At 35.7% G+C, this 20,710-nt stretch overlaps 1 protein-coding gene across 1 annotated transcript in view; it reads right to left on the bottom strand.

The window, feature by feature from the left end:
- The window catches only part of NUDCD1 (NudC domain containing 1), a 76,193-nt gene that overhangs the window by 15,184 nt on the left and 40,299 nt on the right, over window positions 1–20,710 (bottom strand). Inside the window, exons 7-8 of the mRNA XM_047842285.1 lie at window positions 16,040–16,184; window positions 11,176–11,301 (exon numbers count right to left, since the gene is read on the bottom strand). Of these exons, the coding sequence (XP_047698241.1) occupies window positions 11,176–11,301; window positions 16,040–16,184 (271 nt within the window). The remainder of the gene's footprint in view (window positions 1–11,175; window positions 11,302–16,039; window positions 16,185–20,710) is intronic.

Raw genomic sequence — 20,710 nt, forward strand, 5'->3', positions numbered from 1 at the left:
AACTGAAATCAAGAGGTGGATGCTCAACCAACTGAGCCACTCAGGTACCCCCAAGATTTCAAGATTTCATCCTTTTTTATAGCTGAGAAATATTCCTGTGTGTGTGTGTGTGTGTGTGTGTGTGTGTATTCACATACCACATCTTCTTTGTCCATTCTTCTATCGATGGACACTTGGGTTGCTTTCGTATCTTGGCTATTGTAAAAAATAATGCAATGAACCTAGCGGTGCATTTATCTTTTTGAATTAGTGTTTTTGCTTTCTCTGGGTAAATATCAGTAGTGGAATTACTAACATTTACTTCTTCCTTATCAATTTGGATGACTTTTTCTTTCTTTTTCTTGTCTGACTGCCGCAGCTAGAATTCTCAGTACTATGCTGAATAAAAGTGGCAAGAGTGGGCATCCTTGTCTTATTCCTGATCTTAAAGGAAAATTTTCAGTTTGAGTATGTTAGCTGTGGCCCTGTCATATATGACATTTACTCTGTTATGTTCCCTCTATACCAAACTTCATTGAAATTTTTTATCATGAATGGATGCTAAATTTTGTCAACAGCTTTTTCTGCATCTATTAAGATGATCTTAGCATTTTTATTCATTTTGTTGATATGGTTTATCTCATGTTGACAGATTTGTAGATAATAAGCCATTCTTGCATTTCTGGAATAAATCCCACTTGATCATGGTGAATGATCCTTTTAAGGTATTGTTCAATTTGATTTGCCAATATTTTGTTGAGGATTTTTGCATCTATATTCATCAGAGATATTGGTCTAATTTTCTTTAAGTGTCTTTGCCTGGTTTTGGTATCAGGGTAATGTTAGCCTTATGGAATGAAATTTGTAAACATTCCTTCCTCTTCTATAATTTGGAAGTTTGCAAAGAGTAAGTATTACTTTTTCTTTAAATTTTTGGTAGATTTTACCTTTTGAAGCCATCCATTCCTGGACTTTGGTTTTTGGGGAGTTTTTTGATTAATGATTCAATTTCACTACTAGTTATTAGTCTGTTCAGATTTTTTTCTTTCTGATTCAATCTTGGAAGATTGTATATTTCTAAGAATTTACCCATTTGCTAGGTTATTCAATTTGTTGGCAAATAATTTTTTGCCATCATCTCAGTCCTTTCTATTTCTGTGGTGTCAGTTTTAACTTCTCTTTAATTTCAGATTATTTATTTGAGTCCTCTTTTTTTTCTTGATGATTTTGGCTAAAGGTTTATCAATTTTATCTTTTCAAAGAACGAGCTTTTTGTTTCATTGGTCTTTTTTTTATTCTCTATTTTAATTGTTTCTGCTCTATTCTTTATTACTTTCCTTCTACTAACTTTGGGCTTTTTCTTTTTCTTGTTCTTTTAGTTGTAAGGTGAGATTGTTTGATATTTTTCTTGTTTCCTGAGATAGGCCTGTATCACTATAAACATCTCCCTTAGAAACATCTCCCTTAGATATAGAACATCACTATAGAACATCTCCCTTTGGGATGCTTTTCCTGCATCCCAAAGATTTTGAATCTTTGTGTTTCTATTTTCATTTCACACAAAGTACTTATTAATTCAAAGGGGAAGATGATAACTTGGGAGCAGGGAAACCAGGTGAATACCACCCGATTAAATTTCATGCCATAATAGTACGGAAAATTGCCATGAAGTTCTCCTTCATGTTAGACACTAAAAAGGAAATGTCATTTATGTGGTATTCCTGGCAAAAATGTAGCCAGTGAATCTGATCTTGAGGAAATATTGGAGACAGTCCATAAAAGGTACAAAATAAAGTCAACAACATAAAGACTGGGTAACTGGATGTTCCAAATTAAAGGAAACTAAAGAGACATCACAACTAAGTGCAATAGGTTTCCAAATCAGGGAAAAAAAATTGCTATGAACTATGTTAGATAAAAGTATTATATCAAAGTTAAATTTCCTGACTTGTATTGTGCTTATATAAGAAAATGCCTTCATCTTTAGTGCACATGTGAGATATTAGGGATGAAGGGACATGGCATGTGCAACTGTTCCTAAATATTTTAGCAAAACGGAGGTAGAAAAACAAAGAAAAAATAAATGTGACAAAATGTTAATAAGTGCTAAAATCTAAGTGAAGGATATTTTTATGGGCTAAGCTATATCCCTCCCAAAGTCATATGTTTAAGTCCTAACCCCACAGTACCTCAGAATGTGACGTATTTGGAGACAGAACCTTTAAAAGGGTAGTTAAACTGAGTCATTAGGGTGCATCTTAATCCAATATGACTGGTGTTATAAGACATTAGGAAACAGACACATGCAGGGGGAGGACCATGTGAAGACTAAGGAAGACAGCTATCTACAAGCCAAGGAGAGAGGCTTCAGAACAATCTAAACACGCTAACACCAAGATCTCTGACTTCTAGCCTCCAGAATTGAGACTATAAATTTCCATTGTTTAAGTTACGCAGTCTGTGGTACTTTGTTATGGCGGCCATAGTAGCAAAATTGTATAGCTTAAATTTTTTTGCACTATATCAAATTTGACCAAGTATTAGAAATTGATACCCCAGGGAACGTAAGAACGTAAAGGGATCCTGAGACCAAAAAGCTTGAGAACCATAGGCTTAGATACTTTTTATCTAAATAGTATTTCCTTTCTAAATGTATTTCTAAATACATTCTTTCTAAATGTATTTCCTTCCTCTGAACTTCTGATCTCATCCTTAATATCTTTTGGAAAGAATTAGTGTATCAGATACATGCCTTTTGTACTGGCTTTCATAATGACATTAACTTAAAAGAATAATTTCCTCTTTGCAACTCCTCTGCTTCCAGTCTTGATGGCTTTATTTATCTATAAGTTGCAAATACTTTTTTCAGCTATTTTAATTTTCTGTTTTAAGCAGTATATGATGAATACCATCTCAGCTGATCTTAGAAACTCACTGTAATTTAATTTTTAAAAATATCCTATCACCTTTTGATTGCTCAAGCCTGTTTAATTTGATCACTACAGATTACTACAAACCACATATGTAATTTTGAATTTTCTAGTAGTCACATTAAAAATAAAAACAGGAAAAAGGAGTCTTAGTAATATATTTATTTAACCAAACATATAAAAACTATTATCTCATAAAAATTCATATAAAAGTGTTAACGTATTTTATATTTTTTATTGTAAGACTGCAAAATCTGGTTGTGTATTTCACACTCATAGTACATCTCAATTCAGACAAACTACAATTTCAAATGCTCAATAACTACTAGGTGGCCAGGGGCTAATATTTTGTATAGTACAGATCTAGAGAGAAGCAAAAATAACTCATCAACTGTATCTGAATTCTGACTTGAGTTTTACTCAAGTGACCACATCTTATTACTTTCCTTTCTCAAATTTAAAATTTAGTATTTCTCTTTTATTGTGCTGCTGCATATATTCATTCACTATTTTATTTTCAAAATGCTAAATTCTAACCCTGATTCCCATTTCTTTCAGGGAACTTCTATTTTGAAAAATCTGTCATTTACAATATAGAGTTCTGACCTTTTTCTTACAGTATTGTTTCCTAAAACTATAAGGACATATACTGACCTTTCCATGTACAGCCAAAGTCATGAAAAATGAAATCAAGAGAGAACTTGGAGTAAACACTGCAGAAAGAAGTACAAATTGTTGATAAAGTACTATTTGATTCCTAGAATGGATGTAGCAGTGAACATCTGAAATATTATAGCCTCCTTTGTTTCCTTCTTCCAATGACAAGCCAACTGGTACCCCCCTGGGTATACCAAGAAAATACACATTTGACCAGGTAGACCTTGATTTTGATACAATACACTCACAAGCCAATTCTGCCTTTACAAAGATGTACTTATTAATTCGTTGGAGCTATTCCATTTATACCCATTCCACTTATACACAAACAGCAATGTTTATACATTTTTACTTCAGACAATCTTTGCATATTTATGCAAAATGTCTAATAACAGAAAACTGTAAAAAGAAACTTTGGTCTCTGGTCTCAAAGACCAAACTTTGGTCTCAAATTTAACCCAACTGAGACGAAGACAAGATATTTAGGAGATTCAGTTCAAGATGGCAACGTAGAAAGATCCTGAACTCACCTCCTCACATGGACACACTGAATCTATAGCTATGTATGGAACAATCTCCTCTGGGACAAAAACCCATACCAAAGCAGGCAGGTATAATCTCACCATAAACCGTACCCCTGTTATGGTCACCTATAATCAGGAGGGAACCTGAAACACTGAGTTACTCCCTGAGGAATGACGGGTTTAACCCCACATCAGGCACCCCACCTTTTGAGACCTGCACTTGAGAGATGAGCCTCCAAAACTTCGATGTTTGAAAGCCAAGGAGCTTGAATTGAGAAACTGTTAGTAAAGGGCCATGGGGCACAGACTCACCAGTCACAGAGGCAGCTGACTGCAAAGTACCCAGATTTTCTGTAAAAGAGGCTCATTTTAACACTCATCTAGAGACACACTGTAATATTCTCAAGGGACAGACACCAGCGGGTATCAACTTTACATTCTCCATCTGCCTCACTCCAGAGCACTGGTACCTCTCAGAAAGGAGTTGTACCCCCATCTGGTGCCCCAATTTTTGTGGCTCCCATCCAGGGGAGACCTCTAGGGCACCTGGCTCTGGCAGCTAGTGGGGGTTTATACCTGCAGGTCCCATAAGCCCATACAGGACAAAGAGTTAACTGGCTACCATCCCCAAGGCCAAAGCACAGAGGCAAAAAACTGCAGTATCCAGTCTTTCTGTAAAAAAGGCCCATTAGCTTATCTTCACTGCTGCAGACCAAGGGGGCAGGTTTCTCATTAAACACATCTAAGAGCTGGTTATAACTCTCTAGAGACCTCAGAAGGTGGGTGCTATCTTTGCACTCTCCTTCTGCTGTGCTCCAGGGCACAGCATTTCCAGAAGAAAGCTTGCCCACACATCTCACACCCCAGTTCTTAATCTGGTGGTCTCAGTTTTTATGGCTGCTAGCCAGTGGATGTCCCCCCTAATTGCCTATCCAGTGGAGCTTTTATTTCCAGGTCCCACCTGACACTAAAAACTGGAGATACAGTTCTTGGCCAGCTACCACCATAAGGGCATTGCACTAACAGAATGAAACCTAACCCAAGTCTTTCTGTGAAAAAGGCTTATTTGCTTGGCCTGGAACCTCAGCCCCAGACTTTTAATTTAATATACAGGGGCTTACTGAGATACTCTTGGAGACGGAGACCAGCGGGCATTATTGCACTATCCCTCTGCATTCTTCCAGAGTGCCAGGATCCCCCGGAAAGATACTTGTACACTTTCTTGGCACCCTGATTTTTATGGCTGCCACCCAGAGGACACCTCTAGTTTACCTGGTTCTGGCAGACAGTGGGACTTCTGGTTATGACTATATATTTTGCATACCTTAAAAGCTGTTGCCTGAGGCTTCCAATCAGTCTGAATGTAGGTGCTGACTGAGATCCTCCCCTTAGGGACACTGACAGTTCTTGGTACACCCCTAAATGCTAGGAGCCACTAAAAGTAAAATAGGCTGCTTGAATATCAAAAAAGTTTGAGAGAAAACCAAGAGGTAGGGAAGAGCTGAACAATAAGGTTCACTTCCTACAAGAGACCATTCCTTCAAGACCTGGAAAGTTGGCTGTTTTACCTAAGGCAGAGAAACCAATACAGAGTGAGGAAAATGAAGAAACAGGAATATGTTGCAAAGAGGAAAGAACAAGATAAGACCTCAGAAAGAGATCTTAATGAAATGGAGGTAAGTGGTTTGTTTACCCAATGAAGAGATCAAAACAGCAGTCATAAAGATATTCACTAAGCACAGAAGTATGGATAAACAAAGGGAAAACCTGGGGAAGGAAGGGAAGGTTCAGGAAGCCCAGAAGGTTGGGCTCCAGAAAGTTTGAAGTAATATCAGCTCAAAAAGACCTACACCAAGACATGTCATGTTTAAAATGTCAAAAGTTAAAGACAAGGATAGAATCTTGAAAGCAGGAAAAGAAAAACAACTTGTTATGTATAAGGGACCGCCACCACCCCACCACAACTATCAGCAGTTTTTTTCAGCAGAAACTTTGCAGGCCAGAAAGCTGTAGCATGATACACTCAAAGTGCTGAAGGAAAAAACACCTCCAACCAAGAATACTCTACCTGTTAAAGATATCATTCAGAATGGCAGGAGAAACAGTTTTCCAGAGAAGCAAAAGGTGAAGGAATTCATCAGTCCTAGACTGGCCCTATAAGAAATGTCAAGGGACTTCTTTAAGCTGAACAAAAAGGATGCCAAATAGTAACAGAAAACCATATGGAAATATAAACCTCACTGGTAAAGGTAAATGCACAATAACTTTCAAAATCTAATGTGAAGATAGCAAGTTAATCACCTAGAAAGGTAGCATAAAAGTTAAATGACAAACGTTGCAAAAACGCAACTACAGTAATTATGGGATACACAAGATAAAAAAATATAAATTGTGACATCAAAAACATAAAATGTTTCAGGGAGTAAAAATGTATAGCTTTAAAATGCATTCAGACTTAAGCTGTAATCAACATAAAACAAATGGTTATAAATCTAAGCTTTTAAATATAAACCTCATTGGGGCACCTGGGTGGCTCAGTTGGTTAGGTGTCTGACTCTTGATTTTGGCTCAGTTCATGATCTCAGCACACAGCATCTCCTTGGGATTCTCTCTCTGCCCCTCCCCTGCTCGTGCACATGCTCTCTCCCTCTCAAAATAAATAAATAAACAACAAAAAAAAAATAAATGTAAACCTCATGATAACCATTAAGCAAAAACCTACAGTAGATACATAAAAAATAAAGGAGTTTAAGCATACCACTATAGAAAATCATCAAATCACAAAGGAAGACAGAGAAGGAATAGAAAAACTACAAAACAGCCAGAAAATTAGGTAGCAAAATGGCAATAAGTACACACCTATCGATAATTAATCTGAATGTAAATAGATTAAATTCTCAATACATAGAGTGACTGAAAGAAAAAAATAAGACCCATCTATATGCTGCCTAGAAGAGACTCCCTTCAGAAGTAAAGACACACAAAGTTGAAAGTGAAGAGACCGCAAAAGATATTCCATTCAGTGGAAACCAAAAGAAAGCTGGGGTAAGCTATACTTACATCAGACAACAGACTTGAAGGCAAAGAATGTAATAAGAGGCAAATCATTAAATAATGATAAAAAGGTCACTCTAACAAGAGAATATAACATTTGTAAATATTTACGACACCAACACAGGAGCACCTAAATATATAAATTTGCTTTACTGCAGGTAAACTGCAGGGATGAGGTTTACTGCAGGGATGCAAGGAGGGTTTAGTATCTGAAAATTAATGAGATATTCCACATTAACAAAATTAAGAATAAAAATTGAGGGGCGCCTGGGTGGCACAGTCGGTTAAGCGTCCGACTTCAGCCAGGTCACGATCTCGTGGTCTGTGAGTTCGAGCCCCGCGTCAGGCTCTGGGCTGATGGCTCAGAGCCTGGAGCCTGTTTCCGATTCTGTGTCTCCCTCTCTCTCTGCCCCTCCCCCGTTCATGCTCTGTCGCTCTCTGTCCCAAAAATAAATAAACGTTGAAAAAAAATTAAAAAAAAAAAAGAATAAAAATTGTATGATCATGTCAATACATGCAGAAAAAAGCATTTGAAAAAATTCAACATTTACAAAAACTCTCAAAAAGTGCGTACAGAGGGAATATAACATAATAAATGCCATATATGACAAGCCCACAGCTAATATCAAACTCAACAGTGAAAAGCTAAAAGCTTTTCCTCTAAGATCATCAACAAGAAAAGGATGCCCACTCTTACCACTTTTATTCAACATAGTATTGGAAGTCCTAAGGCAGGGCAATTACGTAGGAAAAAGAAATAAAAAGGCATCCAAATCAGAAAGGAAGAAGTAAAACTATCACTATTTGCAGATGATGTGACATTATATAGAAAACCCTAAAGACTCTACTAAAAAAATGATTACAATCAATAAATTCAGTAAAGTTGCAGGATATAAAGGTAATACACAAAATGCTGTTATGTTTCTATATATCAGTTACATATGTACAGTATACATACATACTGCTGGAAAGAGAAATCAACAAAACAATCTCATTAACAATTTCATCAAAAAGAATAAAATAGGGATAAATTTAACCAAGGAGGTGAATAACTTCTAAACTGAAAACTGTTAAAACTCTAATGAAAGAAACTGAAGACAAAAATAAATGGGAAGATATTCCACATTTATTTATTGGAAAAAATTGTTAAAATGTCCATATTACCAAAGCAATCTACAGAGTCAATAAAGCTATCAAAATTCTAAATGGCACTTTTCCAAGAAACAGAACAAAATCCAAAAATTTGTGTGGAACCAGAAAATATCCCAAATAGCCAAAGCAATCTTAAAAAACGTTTCCTGGGGCGCCTGGGTGGCGCAGTCGGTTAAGCGTCCGACTTCAGCCAGGTCACGATCTCGCGGTCCGGGAGTTCGAGCCCCGCGTCAGGCTCTGGGCTGATGGCTCAGAGCCTGGAGCCTGTTTCCGATTCTGTGTCTCCCTCTCTCTCTGCCCCTCCCCCGTTCATGCTCTGTCTCTCTCCCAAAAATAAATAAACGTTGAAAAAAAAAATTAAAAAAAAAAAAAAAAAGTTTCCTAAGTTCAAACTATACTACAAAGCTATAGTAATCAAAATAGTATAGTACTGGTATAAAAATAGACACAGAGTCCTGGGGCATCTGGGTGGCTCAGTTAAGCATATGACTTTTGATTTTGGCTCAGGTCATAATCTCATTGTTTGTGGGATCGAGCCCTGCATAGTACAGAGCCTGCTTCGGATTCTCTCTCTCCCTCTCTCTCTCTGCCCCTCCCCTGCTCATTCTCTCCCCCCCCCCCCTCCAAATAAGTAAATATTTAAAAAAGTAAAAAATAAGAAATAGACACAGAGTCCAAAGGAACAGAGAGCCCAGAAGTAAACCTATCCATACATGGTCAATTTATGATAAAGGAGCCAAGAATATACAATGGGGGAAAGGACAGTCTTTTCAACAAATGGTTTTGGGAAAACTGGATAGCCACATGCAAAAAAACAAAACTGGACCACTATCTTTACATCATACACAAAAACGTACTCAAATGGATTAAAAAGTTGAACATAAGGCCTGAAATTCCTAGAATAAAACAGAGCCCGTGAACTTCTTGACCTCAGTCTTGGCAATGGTATTCTGAAGCAAAAGCAACAGAAGCTAAAGTAACAAGTGGGACTATTTCAAACTAAAAATCTTAACAGCAAAGGAAATGGTCAACAAAATGAAAACACAACCTACTGAATGGGAAAAAAAATATTTGTAAATTATGTATCTGGATAAGGGGTTAACATCCAAAATTTATAAAGAACTCCTGTAACTAAATAGCAAAAAATAATGCAATTAAAAAAAATGATTAGAGAAACTAAACAGACCTTTTTCCAAAGAAGACCTAAATATGGTCAACTTGTACATATATGAAAAGGTGCTCAACAACAGTAAGCATCAAGAAACGTAAATCAGGGGTTCCTGGGTGGCTCAGCTGGTTAAGCGTACAACTCTTGATTTCGGGTCAGGTCGTGATTTCATGGTCATGAGACCGAGCCCCATGTTGGGCTCCATGATGGGCACGAAACCTGCTTAAGATTCTCTCTCCCTTCCTCTACATCTCATATCTGATGGTGGCTGGGGGATGGATTAAGGGTGTCAAAGGCATAATCTTCCATTTATTATAAATAAGTATAGGGGATTATAATTTATAGCATGATGACTATTAGTTAATACTGTACTTAATATATGAAATTGTTAACAGAGTAGACCTTAAACGTTCTCATTATATGAGAAAGAATTTATAGGTATGTATGGTGAGAAAATTTAACTAGACTTACTATGTGGTCATCTTGCAATATATACAAACAGCAAATCATTGGTGTCATCTTGCAATATATACAAACAGCAAATCATTGGAGTTAAACCAGCAATTAACACTGAACTGTGACTAAACAGTTTGAGTACGTGCAAAATGCTGGAAATGTTTTATCAAACATTGTCTCTAAAAACTATGGTCAATGAGGGATTATATGTACATTTCTTAACTTTCTGATGATAGAACCTACTTATAAGAGAAATCTATCATGCATGCTCTTTAGGAACACATTTTATGAAGAAGTAAGGTCACACAAGTCAGTCAGAAACACCAAAATAAATAAATGAAAAAATTCTTCACAAAAGAAATAGTCAAAGGTAATATCATGAAATAGTCAACAGTCAACAGCAAAAAAAAAACAGACTAAAAATCCTGTATCTTGCACACCAATTAGTAAAGATCAAACATAAAAATGAAAGGACAGGTAAAGATGCAGTGAAATAGGTAATAACTGCAAACATTATTAATGAGAATATACAGTGGAAATCAACTTGTCAGAGTCTTAGTCCAGGACTCATTAATTTGACTTCTGTAACTCTATTAGATAAAACCCCTGAATACAGAAATGGCTTTACGTAAGAAGGGATTCTTAAAAAATAGCATATAAATAATGCAATTGGAAAAAATTTACTGAAGATACATACTATAATCTCTAGGACAACCACTACATATGCATACACACATGAACACCAACAATAACATTGTATAGTATTACCTAGCTGTTAAACCAGGTGAGAACATAAAGAAATATGTCATAATTTCAAATGAAAAAATGAGGTTATTATAAATTAGTTGTAACCACATATAAAAACCTAAACAGAAAAAAGCTTACCACAAGATATCAAATATGCAACAGTACCAAAATACGGCAACAGTGTTTCATTAGGGATGGTGATATAAACTGCCACTTCATGAAGTAATGAGTTTTAGATGATAGCCACCCAACCCCAAACACCAAATATTGTAAAACAGTCAACAGTAAAAAACAAACCAAAAACAAAAACAGACTAAAAATCCTGTATCTTGCACACCAATTCGTAAAGATCAAACAAAAAGTTCAAGGGTTTTCTTGTCATTTACTTTGCTGTTCAGCTTTGCAATCAAGCCACGTTTGCAAATTATATATGTGGCCAGTTAATTATTATCTCCTATAACTTGTACTTATTCATAAATTTTTAGAAATATGATGATCAAAAACTTACCACATGAGTAGTTTTTAATGTAATGCCATCGAATCTGCATAAACTGGAGCTCTCTTCAAAGAAAATATCACATTCTTCTAACTCTTGAGCATTACAAGGAGGTTTCTCTTTATCTGGATTTGGATTCTTAGGCCAGAAAACAAAATAAACAAACCATCAACAATAAGAGAATGGGTTTCTTCATACTTAAAATATCAAGATTACAACAGTAATTAAAAACTAAATTTCAGACCCATGACTGATCAATCCTAATCAACAAAACCCAGAAATGACAGAATGATGAAATCACCACAAAGACATTAAAACAATTATTACAAAATCAAGGATGTACAGAAAAATACATATATGTTGAGAGAGGTATGGAAGATATAAAAAAAGAACCAAACTGAACTGTAAATATGAGAATATAATATCTGAAGTGGAAAGCAAAAAAAGATGGGATTGACAGCTAATTAGACACGGCAGAAGACCTGTGAGCTTGAAACACAGCAAGAGAGTCTATCTAAAATGAAACACAGAGAGGACAAAAAAACACAACTGCAATAACCTGTGGAACAAATATCAAATGGTGTAACACATGGGTAACTAGAAGAGGGCATGAAGAATGGAAAAACAAAATTGAAGAAATGGTCATTAAATGATGAAAACTGTAACTCTATAAATTGAAGGTCAAAGAAACATCTAAAAAACCCACTGCAAATCACATTATAATGAAATTGCTGCAAACTAGTAATAAAGAGAATATCTTAAAAGTAGTGAGAAGAGGAAAAAACACATTATCAACAGAGGAACAAAGATACAAATGACAGCCAACTTCTCATCAGAAACTATGCAAGCCAGAAAACAATGGAGTATAACAGAAGTTCTGAAAGGGGGAAAAATCCTATCGACATTGACTTATATACTTACCAAAAATATTAAAAAAGGAAGACAACCTAAGTATTTTTACAGCAAACAAAAGCTGAGAAAATTCACTCAGTAAACCTACACTACAAGAAATGCTAAAGGACACTATTCAGCCAGGAAAAAAATGACAACAGATGGAAATATGAATCAACACAAAGAAATGTAGAACAGAGGAAATGTGTAATATGTGGGCCAATGTAAGACCCCCCCCCATATTTTAATCTCTTTAAAAAAGAACTGACTGATTAAAGTTGAAATAATAATGTTATTGAGATTATAACATGTAAAAATAAAATGTCTGATGAGAATAACAGAAAGGATGAAGAAATGGAAATATATTGTGAAGCTCTTTAGTTACAGTGAAATGATGTAATAATTTTTGAAGAAAGATGGTGATGAGTTAAAGATGTACAGTGTAAACAATAGAACAACCACTAAATACACACATACACACTAATACAAAAACAAAGGTGTAGCTAATAATAAGCCAAAAGTAGAGATAAATGTAAGGTACTTTTAATATGTTCCATTGCTTAAATGCAAGAAGTACTCTCTGGCCTTATATCCCTCACAGAGTACAAGGATCACAAGGCTGAAGTGATAAATTGCACATATACATGCATTATGAATTATGTATACACATGTATGTAACAGAACCATAATTCTACAACTGACCAAATGTCCACACACCTCGTTTGCCAAAATGCAGTCATGTTATTGAAAACTTGATGAAATGACCTGAGAAAATCTCTGAAACTAAATCTCTGGAGTTACAGAAGTGATAGAAGATGAACCTTGTCCATGTCCACCTGGGATTTAGAGCCACCTAGTTTAGTCAGCCTAAATATCAATGGAAACAAGTCTGGTTGCTATGATTGGCTGGGAAGGCAATATCAGCAATTAGCTGGGGCCATTTTTTCAGCGATTCAAAATATATATGTCCAGTAGCATAGAGAAGGCACCCTCTGCACTCCTACCTCCTTTCCCTTTTCCATTAACTATATCTTAAAGACAAGAGGACAAAAATGAAAAGTTCAGGACTATCAGGGCACCTGGGTGGTTCAGTTAAGTATCCGACTTCAGCTCAGGTCATGATCGCACGGTTTTTGGGTTCAAGCCCTGTATTAGGCTCTGTGCTGACAGCTCAGAGCCTGGAGCCTGCTTCAGATTCTGTCTCTGTCTCTCTCTCCCCCTCCCCTGCTGTCTCTCAAAAATAAATAACATGTTAAAAAAAAAAAAAAGTTCAGTACTATCAAGGCAGCCAGAATTTAACAGGACAAGTTTACAGAGAAAGGGGAACAGCAGAGAAGAGAACCCAAGATTCTGCTACTTGTCTTTAGGCATTTACTGATTTTCAAGCTGTGCTGGAAAAGACAAGTGGAAAGAAGCAGGCAAGGGGCTCAAAAGCTGAGTGCTGATATTAATAAAGTGCTTGGGAGACAAAAATTAGAGATCAGAGCCCACACCGGAGAAGCCCTGGTAAACATCCTAGACTTTCAGTTGAGATTCATGAAAAGTTCTGCCCTAGTAGAAAGAACAAACAAGGAATAAATATCAGCCACATAAAATACTGAAAGACAGCACCAAATCAAATCATCCTTAATGGGATTAAGAAGACAGGCTGAAATTTTGGAGGAGGTAGGTCAAGTAGTGTTTGGAATAAAGTATATAGCATTAAATGCTTTCAACAGAAAAGTAGGTTAAAAAAAATCAATCATCTAAACTTTCACTTTTAAAAATAGAGCAAAATAAATCCAAAGTAAGCAAAAAGGAGAAAATAATCAATGTAATAACAAATGAAACTGGAAACTGAAAAAAAGCCAAAGGAAATAGATGCCCAGTATAATCCTGTATTTAATAAAGAAATTAAATTCATGGTTAAAAACTTCCAAAAAAGAAAACTCCAGTCCAGACAGTTTCACTGGAAAATTCTATATTTAAAGAAATAATGCCAACTCTACACAAACTCTTCCAGAAATAGAACAAGCAGGAAACACTTCCCTTTTCATTTGACATCAGCATTACCCAGATACCAAAACTGAATAACGACAGTAAAAAGAAAAAACAAAGACTACAGACCAATATTCCTCACAAATATAGATGCAAAACTCCTCAATAACATATTAGCAAACCCAAACTGGTAATACCTAAAAGGGATTATACATCATGACCAAGTAAGGTTTACACCACAAATGAAGTGTATTTGACAAAATTCTATATGGCCTTCATGATTAAAAACTCAGTATAATAGAAGAAAATTTCCTCAACATGACAAAAATAATCCATACTTAACAGTGAAATATTCATTTTTCCAAGCTTACAAATAAGGCAAGAATGTCTGCTTTCACTATTCACCATTTCTATTTTACAATGGATTAAAGGTTCTAACCAATGCAGAAAGATAACAAAAAGTATAAAGATTTGAAACACGCAAGACAGCCTTCAGCTGCAGATAACAAGATTCTATGCTCTTCCCAAATACACTGGTGTTCAGACATAAATAACTTACTCATATATACCAATATTCACTTGAAATAATCAAGTTTAAAAGGCAGTTAGCAGCAATAATCTACAATATCATAACAAGCCCCACTACTGTAACTATATGATTATATCCCAGAGCCCTATCACAAAAAATACTTGCTGAATGAATGAACATAGGGCAATGCAGTCTGCATGGGCTTGTTTTAACACCAGGGCTAGGAGATCAAAGTTTCACAGTCTTACAAATGCTTTCCAGTGATCCTGAAATTTTTTTTTCAACATTTTTTACTTTTGAGAGAGTGTAAATGGCTGGGGGGGGGGGGGGGGGGGGCGAGGATCTGAAGCAGGCTCTGTGGTGACAGCAGTGAGCCTGATGTGGGGCTTGAACTCAAGCACCGTAAGATTATGACCTGAGCCGAAGTAGAGCACTCAACTGACTGAGCCACCCAGGTGCCCCCTGAAACTTTTAACTATTGCTGGCAGACTTGAAACTTGGTTTCTCCATTTTGGCCATGTTTTCTTTTGACAGAGACATTTACTTTCAATATTCTAATTTCCTTTCCACTTTAGGATATAATTAACCCTATAGTATAAACTACCTCCTAACAGTTTTTTCCTCATCACTCTAACTCCAAATGGCAATAAGTCAGACATTGTACATGTGCTGATATAATTTTTGGTGAATAAACATATAACTGAAATTCTGGTATAATGTTTTATTCAATTAAAAAAAAATTTTTTTTAATGTTTATTTTTGAGACAGAGAAAGAGCACGAGCAGGGGAGAGGAGGAGAGAGGAAGACACAGAATCTGAAGCAGGCTCCAGGCTCTGAGCTGTCAGCACAAAGCCCACACGGGGCTTTAACCCACGAACCATGAGATCATGACCTGAGCTGAAGTTGGACACTTAACCAATTGAGCCACCCAGGCACCCCTGCTTTATTCAAATTTTTAACATTATCTTAAAAGTTATCAGATTGGAACATTTTCAACAAAATGTCACAGTTGAATGAGTAGTATATTATCACTGTAATCATTACAATGAATAATTTGTCAATCATAATTAATTGTAGTATATATATACCCCCGTGATATCCTAAGATAACCTAGAAAATTTTACGATGGCAAGAAGATTACTAGCATAGGTATACAGTAAAATCCTAATTTTGTCCCTGCCAATATCGGTCTGATTCTTCTAAAGGAGAATATATATGTATCTATGTGTGTGTATACATATATATAAATATACACATGCACATCCACCTTATACAGCAATCCCACACACACAGATATGTATTCACATAGTGTAAGGAATGAATATTAGAATTTTAACCTACATTCAAACACCAGTCTGTGCCTCATCTGTGTCTCTAACATTAGTAAATGTAAAATAATGTTTGAAAAACATGGCACAACCCTCACATAACATACTTCCGGGCCTTTGGAAAGTCACCCTACTATTACAATTGCTTACCAGTTCTTCAGAGGTCAAATGCATCAAACGTTCAGCTATAGCAGCACACTGGGCTGAGTCTCTTATAAACTCTCCTTGTTTATCACCAACCACTAGCTCTGGCCATGTTAGTCCTTCATTCTTTTTAATCAAGAAAATCTCCAAGCTAGAAATTAAAAGAAGTTACTTGTAACATGCTTAATGTTACATTAACCAACTATACAAATTATATAACCAACACCAACCAGAAGAATCTTCCATTGAATCTACCCACCCTGGTGTCCAGAAGATGCCAAAACTTGTGTTCATTTTGGTATTGCATATGATGGAAAATCTATAATCCAAGGGTAATAATTTATACTTACTAAACAATCAAGAAAGTACCACTGGAAATGGTATGCCACATGACTTGATGAGAAGAGTGACTGGCAAGAGTAAGACCACCTAGAAAATACGGTTGTAGTCCAGGTATGCAGTGTATTACTGAACTTAAGAGACAGAAATGCAGGCACCAAGATTCTGAGATATTTTTACTAGGGAATGGTGCTGGTAACAAGGATGGTGGTTGGGGCGGGCACGTGAAATTAATTGACTATAACTAAAGGTACTTCTTTATGCATGAAGCCAATAATTAGCTTCATTTTCCTAAACTAGTAGCCATAATATATATTAATGTAAACATCAGGCAGGTTAGATCAGCACAAATATCAATTCTTAAAATACAGATTTTAATGAATTGAAAAGAAAGTAGAAATTATAAAATAATTAAATTTGGTAACATAAGAAAAAAGTTGTTAATGTGGTCTGTATCAAATGAAAATCTAATTCTGTACATTTAGGCCACTGAACAAATTCCAAATACACTAAAAGGGGCCTATCACGGAATACTGAGATTAAGGTTTCATGTGGCAGGAAAGAGAATGAGAGCTGAGCCGGGGCAGACCGTGGACATAGGAGCACAGGGAGTTGCCCCACGTGCCTCTTGAATAGGAAGAGAAATTCAAGTAATAAGCTGCTGTAGGCGCAGCCGTTGCTAGAACACAGAGAAAAGTGGGGTGGTGGTAGCTATCCCATAGGAAAGCAACCCTTCCCATGTGCCACCTTTGGTACACGTGTGCCATACTAACCCATGCCCTGGAACACAACTGCAAGGAAATAATTGCAAGGACACAATAATAACTATAATCATAATTATCAAACAGAACATACAAACTTATCAGTTATTTTTCAAGGCTGTTATTATCTTCACCTCATGAATTAATTACAGCACTTTTAACTTTTTCTGAAACTACTTATTTTGAGACGATGCAAAACATCTTTTCTATGTAATGAGTTCCTATCATTAGCATTAAAAATTACCATCATAATCTATTCTCTAAAAGAGAGCTAATCTTGAAAAGGATGATGATGATGAAGATAATAATCGGCGACAGCAACTCATACTTATCTAATGCTTCCCATATGCCAGGTGCTGTCTTAAGCACTTTACATGTTTTAACTCACTGATTGCTCACCACAACCAAATAAAGTAAGTACTATTTTCATCTTCATTTTACAAAGTAAGAAAAGAAAAGCACTTAGAGGTTAAGTAACTTGCCAAGGTCATGAGTTAGTAAAGCAGTGTGGCTCCAAGTCAATGCTCTTCACTACTGCACTATTCTGCCTCTCTGAATAAATACATGTAAATATTAAAGAAATTTTACCATGACCAGAATGTATAAATACTGTTTTAGTCAGCTGCTACCTAAAGAAGTTAAAAACAGTTCACATAATGTCAGTTATAGAGAATTTCTGAACCATCGTTAAGTTTGCACGCCTAATCAATGCAATCCTTTAAGCACAACTGCATTTCTACATTTTAAAATTAGGATCATGTCCTACCATCCAGACAAAAAGAACATATAACCCCATATATTAATAACCTACAGACTAGTTAACAAATCCTCCCAAAGTGAGAAGGAACATTAACCATTTGAAAATGAAAAATATGAATAATTTAATCAAGCACAGAAAATCATGTTTTTAAACCAATGACCCCACCTACACATCACTGTAATTATCCTTTGTAATGTAAAATAGTAATCAAGTACCTCAAATTTAATGGGAAAACAACACAGGTTTATGCTCATGTATTAAATGCTGAAACTATTTGTGTGAGGTCCAGCTATTCTAAACCTTTGCTAAGTTACTGTTTGATGACCTACTTTAACAGTATGTTATAGCTGCTTTGCCAATTTATAAATACTACCCTCAATCTCTCTCATGGACATAAAATATGTTTAAGTAGAATATAAAATGTTTCTTAAAGAACCGTTCACATAACTAAGCTTTTAAAGTATATTAAAAAGTGTAAAGGGAATTAAGGGTACACTTATCATGATGAGCACTGAGTAAAGTATAAAGTTGTTGAATTATTATACTGAACACCTGGAACCGATATAACAGCATATGTTAATTATACTTCAATAAAAAATAAAAATAGGGATGTCTGGGTAGTTCAGTTGAGCGTCTGACTCAAATTCAGCTCAGATCATGGGATTAAGCCCCATATCAGGCTCTGCACTAGCGTGGAGCCTGTGTGGGATTCTCCCCTTCTCTCAAAATAAAAAAATATATATATTTTTTTAAATAAAGAGTAATTTTATCAGATTCTGTTACGAACTCAGTGTGTTAGTATGCCAAAGTTCATGAAGAATGAACCAAAAACCATGTGTTTTACTGTGGTAACCTAGCTATAGTCAGACGGTGATTAGTGGACACATTAGATTCCAGGGTACTTCTCATCTGGGTGTCCTTTTCCACATCTTCATTATCCAGGTAAACGGATAAACTGTTAACAAAATCAGGTATTTATTCAATTGGTATAACTGAGTATTGGTCAGGACTCTAGAAACCACTTTTATCACCTTGAAGGTGAGATTGTCGAAAACTATCATGTCCATGAGATTAGACTTTAATCTAGCTCAGATCTTTCACTCTCCCTCTGAAACAGTAATACTTTCCTGAGAATTACAATAAAAATATTTTTGTAAACATTTGCAGGAGTGATTATGAAAAATGTGGAAGGACTGCAGTGATTATTTAAATATACCATGATTAAAACTGGTTAGCAAGAATTATTAGAACAGTTAAAAAAAAAAATACATCCAAAAAGAGAGAAAGACAAAGCATCAGATTCATGGAAATCATTATTCTTTTTTTGTTGAATTCATTGAATATTGGATTCTTAGTTCAATAATTCTCAAAAAATTATAAACAACATCATTTACTCATGAATCTATTTATCTTACCACATTAAAAAAGAAAAGTCGCCAAATTTCCCCATCAATAAAACGAATTCAGGATATAAAAGCATATAGCTTCAAATTTTTTGAACTAGATACCTATTTCTCAGACTTCCAATATTTAGACTCAAATCGAAGACTCATATGTGTCCTATATTACAAATTGAAAATTATATTTAAAGTAAAAATAACTAATTTTAACCCACTTCTGACCAAATCTGACCATTTCTTTTTTTTTTTTTAATTTTTTTTTTTTAACGTTTATTTATTTTTGAGACAGAGAGAGACAGAGCATGAACGGGGGAGGGTCAGAGAGACAGGGAAACACAGAATCTGAAACAGGCTCCAGGCTCTGAGCCATCAGCACAGAGTCTGACGCAGGGCTTGAACTCCCGAACCGCGAGATCATGACCTGAGCCAAAGTCGGACGCTTAACCGACTGAGCCACCCAGGCGCCCCCAAATCTGACCATTTCTTAAATTAAGTGCCCAAAACCATCCATTAACCCATCACAGAATGTAATAATTACTAACAATCTATAATGAAAGATTTACAAAGGGGCAAAAAAGTAGGAGCAAAGGGTTATAGTTTTATAAGAAACTTAATCTTTACCTATTTTTCTGCATATTCCTTTCACTGAGGTTTTTACAGACTAAATTCAGATATGAAGTACAGAATTCATGGAATTTCACAAATGCACATACCCTTATCGCCCAAGGAAGCTATTCAATCAACCAGAAAGTTCCCTTGTGTCCCTTTTCTAGTCAGTCCCCCTACACCCTAGAGGTAACCACTGTCTTGATTTGTATCACCAGAGATGGTTTTGCCAGTTTGCCAACTCCACATGTTTGGACTCACACTGTATGCACATTTTTTGTCTCTGGCTTCTTTCACTCTGCATGTTTCTGAGATTCATTCACACTGCTGTGTTTATCACACCATTCTCTTGTATCGCAGAGTAGCATTCTATTGTGTACTACTGAGTACTAATATCTAGTAGAATTTCTGGGTTACTAAGTGGGTATATATATGCTTAGCCTAAGAAACTGCTAAACAGTTTGCCAAAGTGACTATCATTTTTCCCTCCCACCAGCAATGTACAAGAGGCTGGTGATCCACATTCTTGTCAACATTTGATACCATAAGCTGTCTAGTTTTAGCCATGCACTGGTGTCTCATCTAGCTTTAATGTGCCTTTCCCTCTATTTTTTCATATGCTTAACTAGCTATTCAAATATCATCTATCATGATACGTCAATTCAAATCATTCGACCATATTTAAAATTGGGTTATCTTTTAATTATAAATTTCTAACAAGGTTTCTTATATATGGAGAATGCAATTCCTTTGTTTTATATGCATAATGAAAATATTTTTTTCCCAGTCCATGGCCCGGTTCTGTTTTCTT

This window comes from Prionailurus viverrinus, chromosome F2 (assembly GCF_022837055.1).
Source record: "Prionailurus viverrinus isolate Anna chromosome F2, UM_Priviv_1.0, whole genome shotgun sequence".
NCBI classification, from domain to species: domain Eukaryota; kingdom Metazoa; phylum Chordata; class Mammalia; order Carnivora; family Felidae; genus Prionailurus; species Prionailurus viverrinus.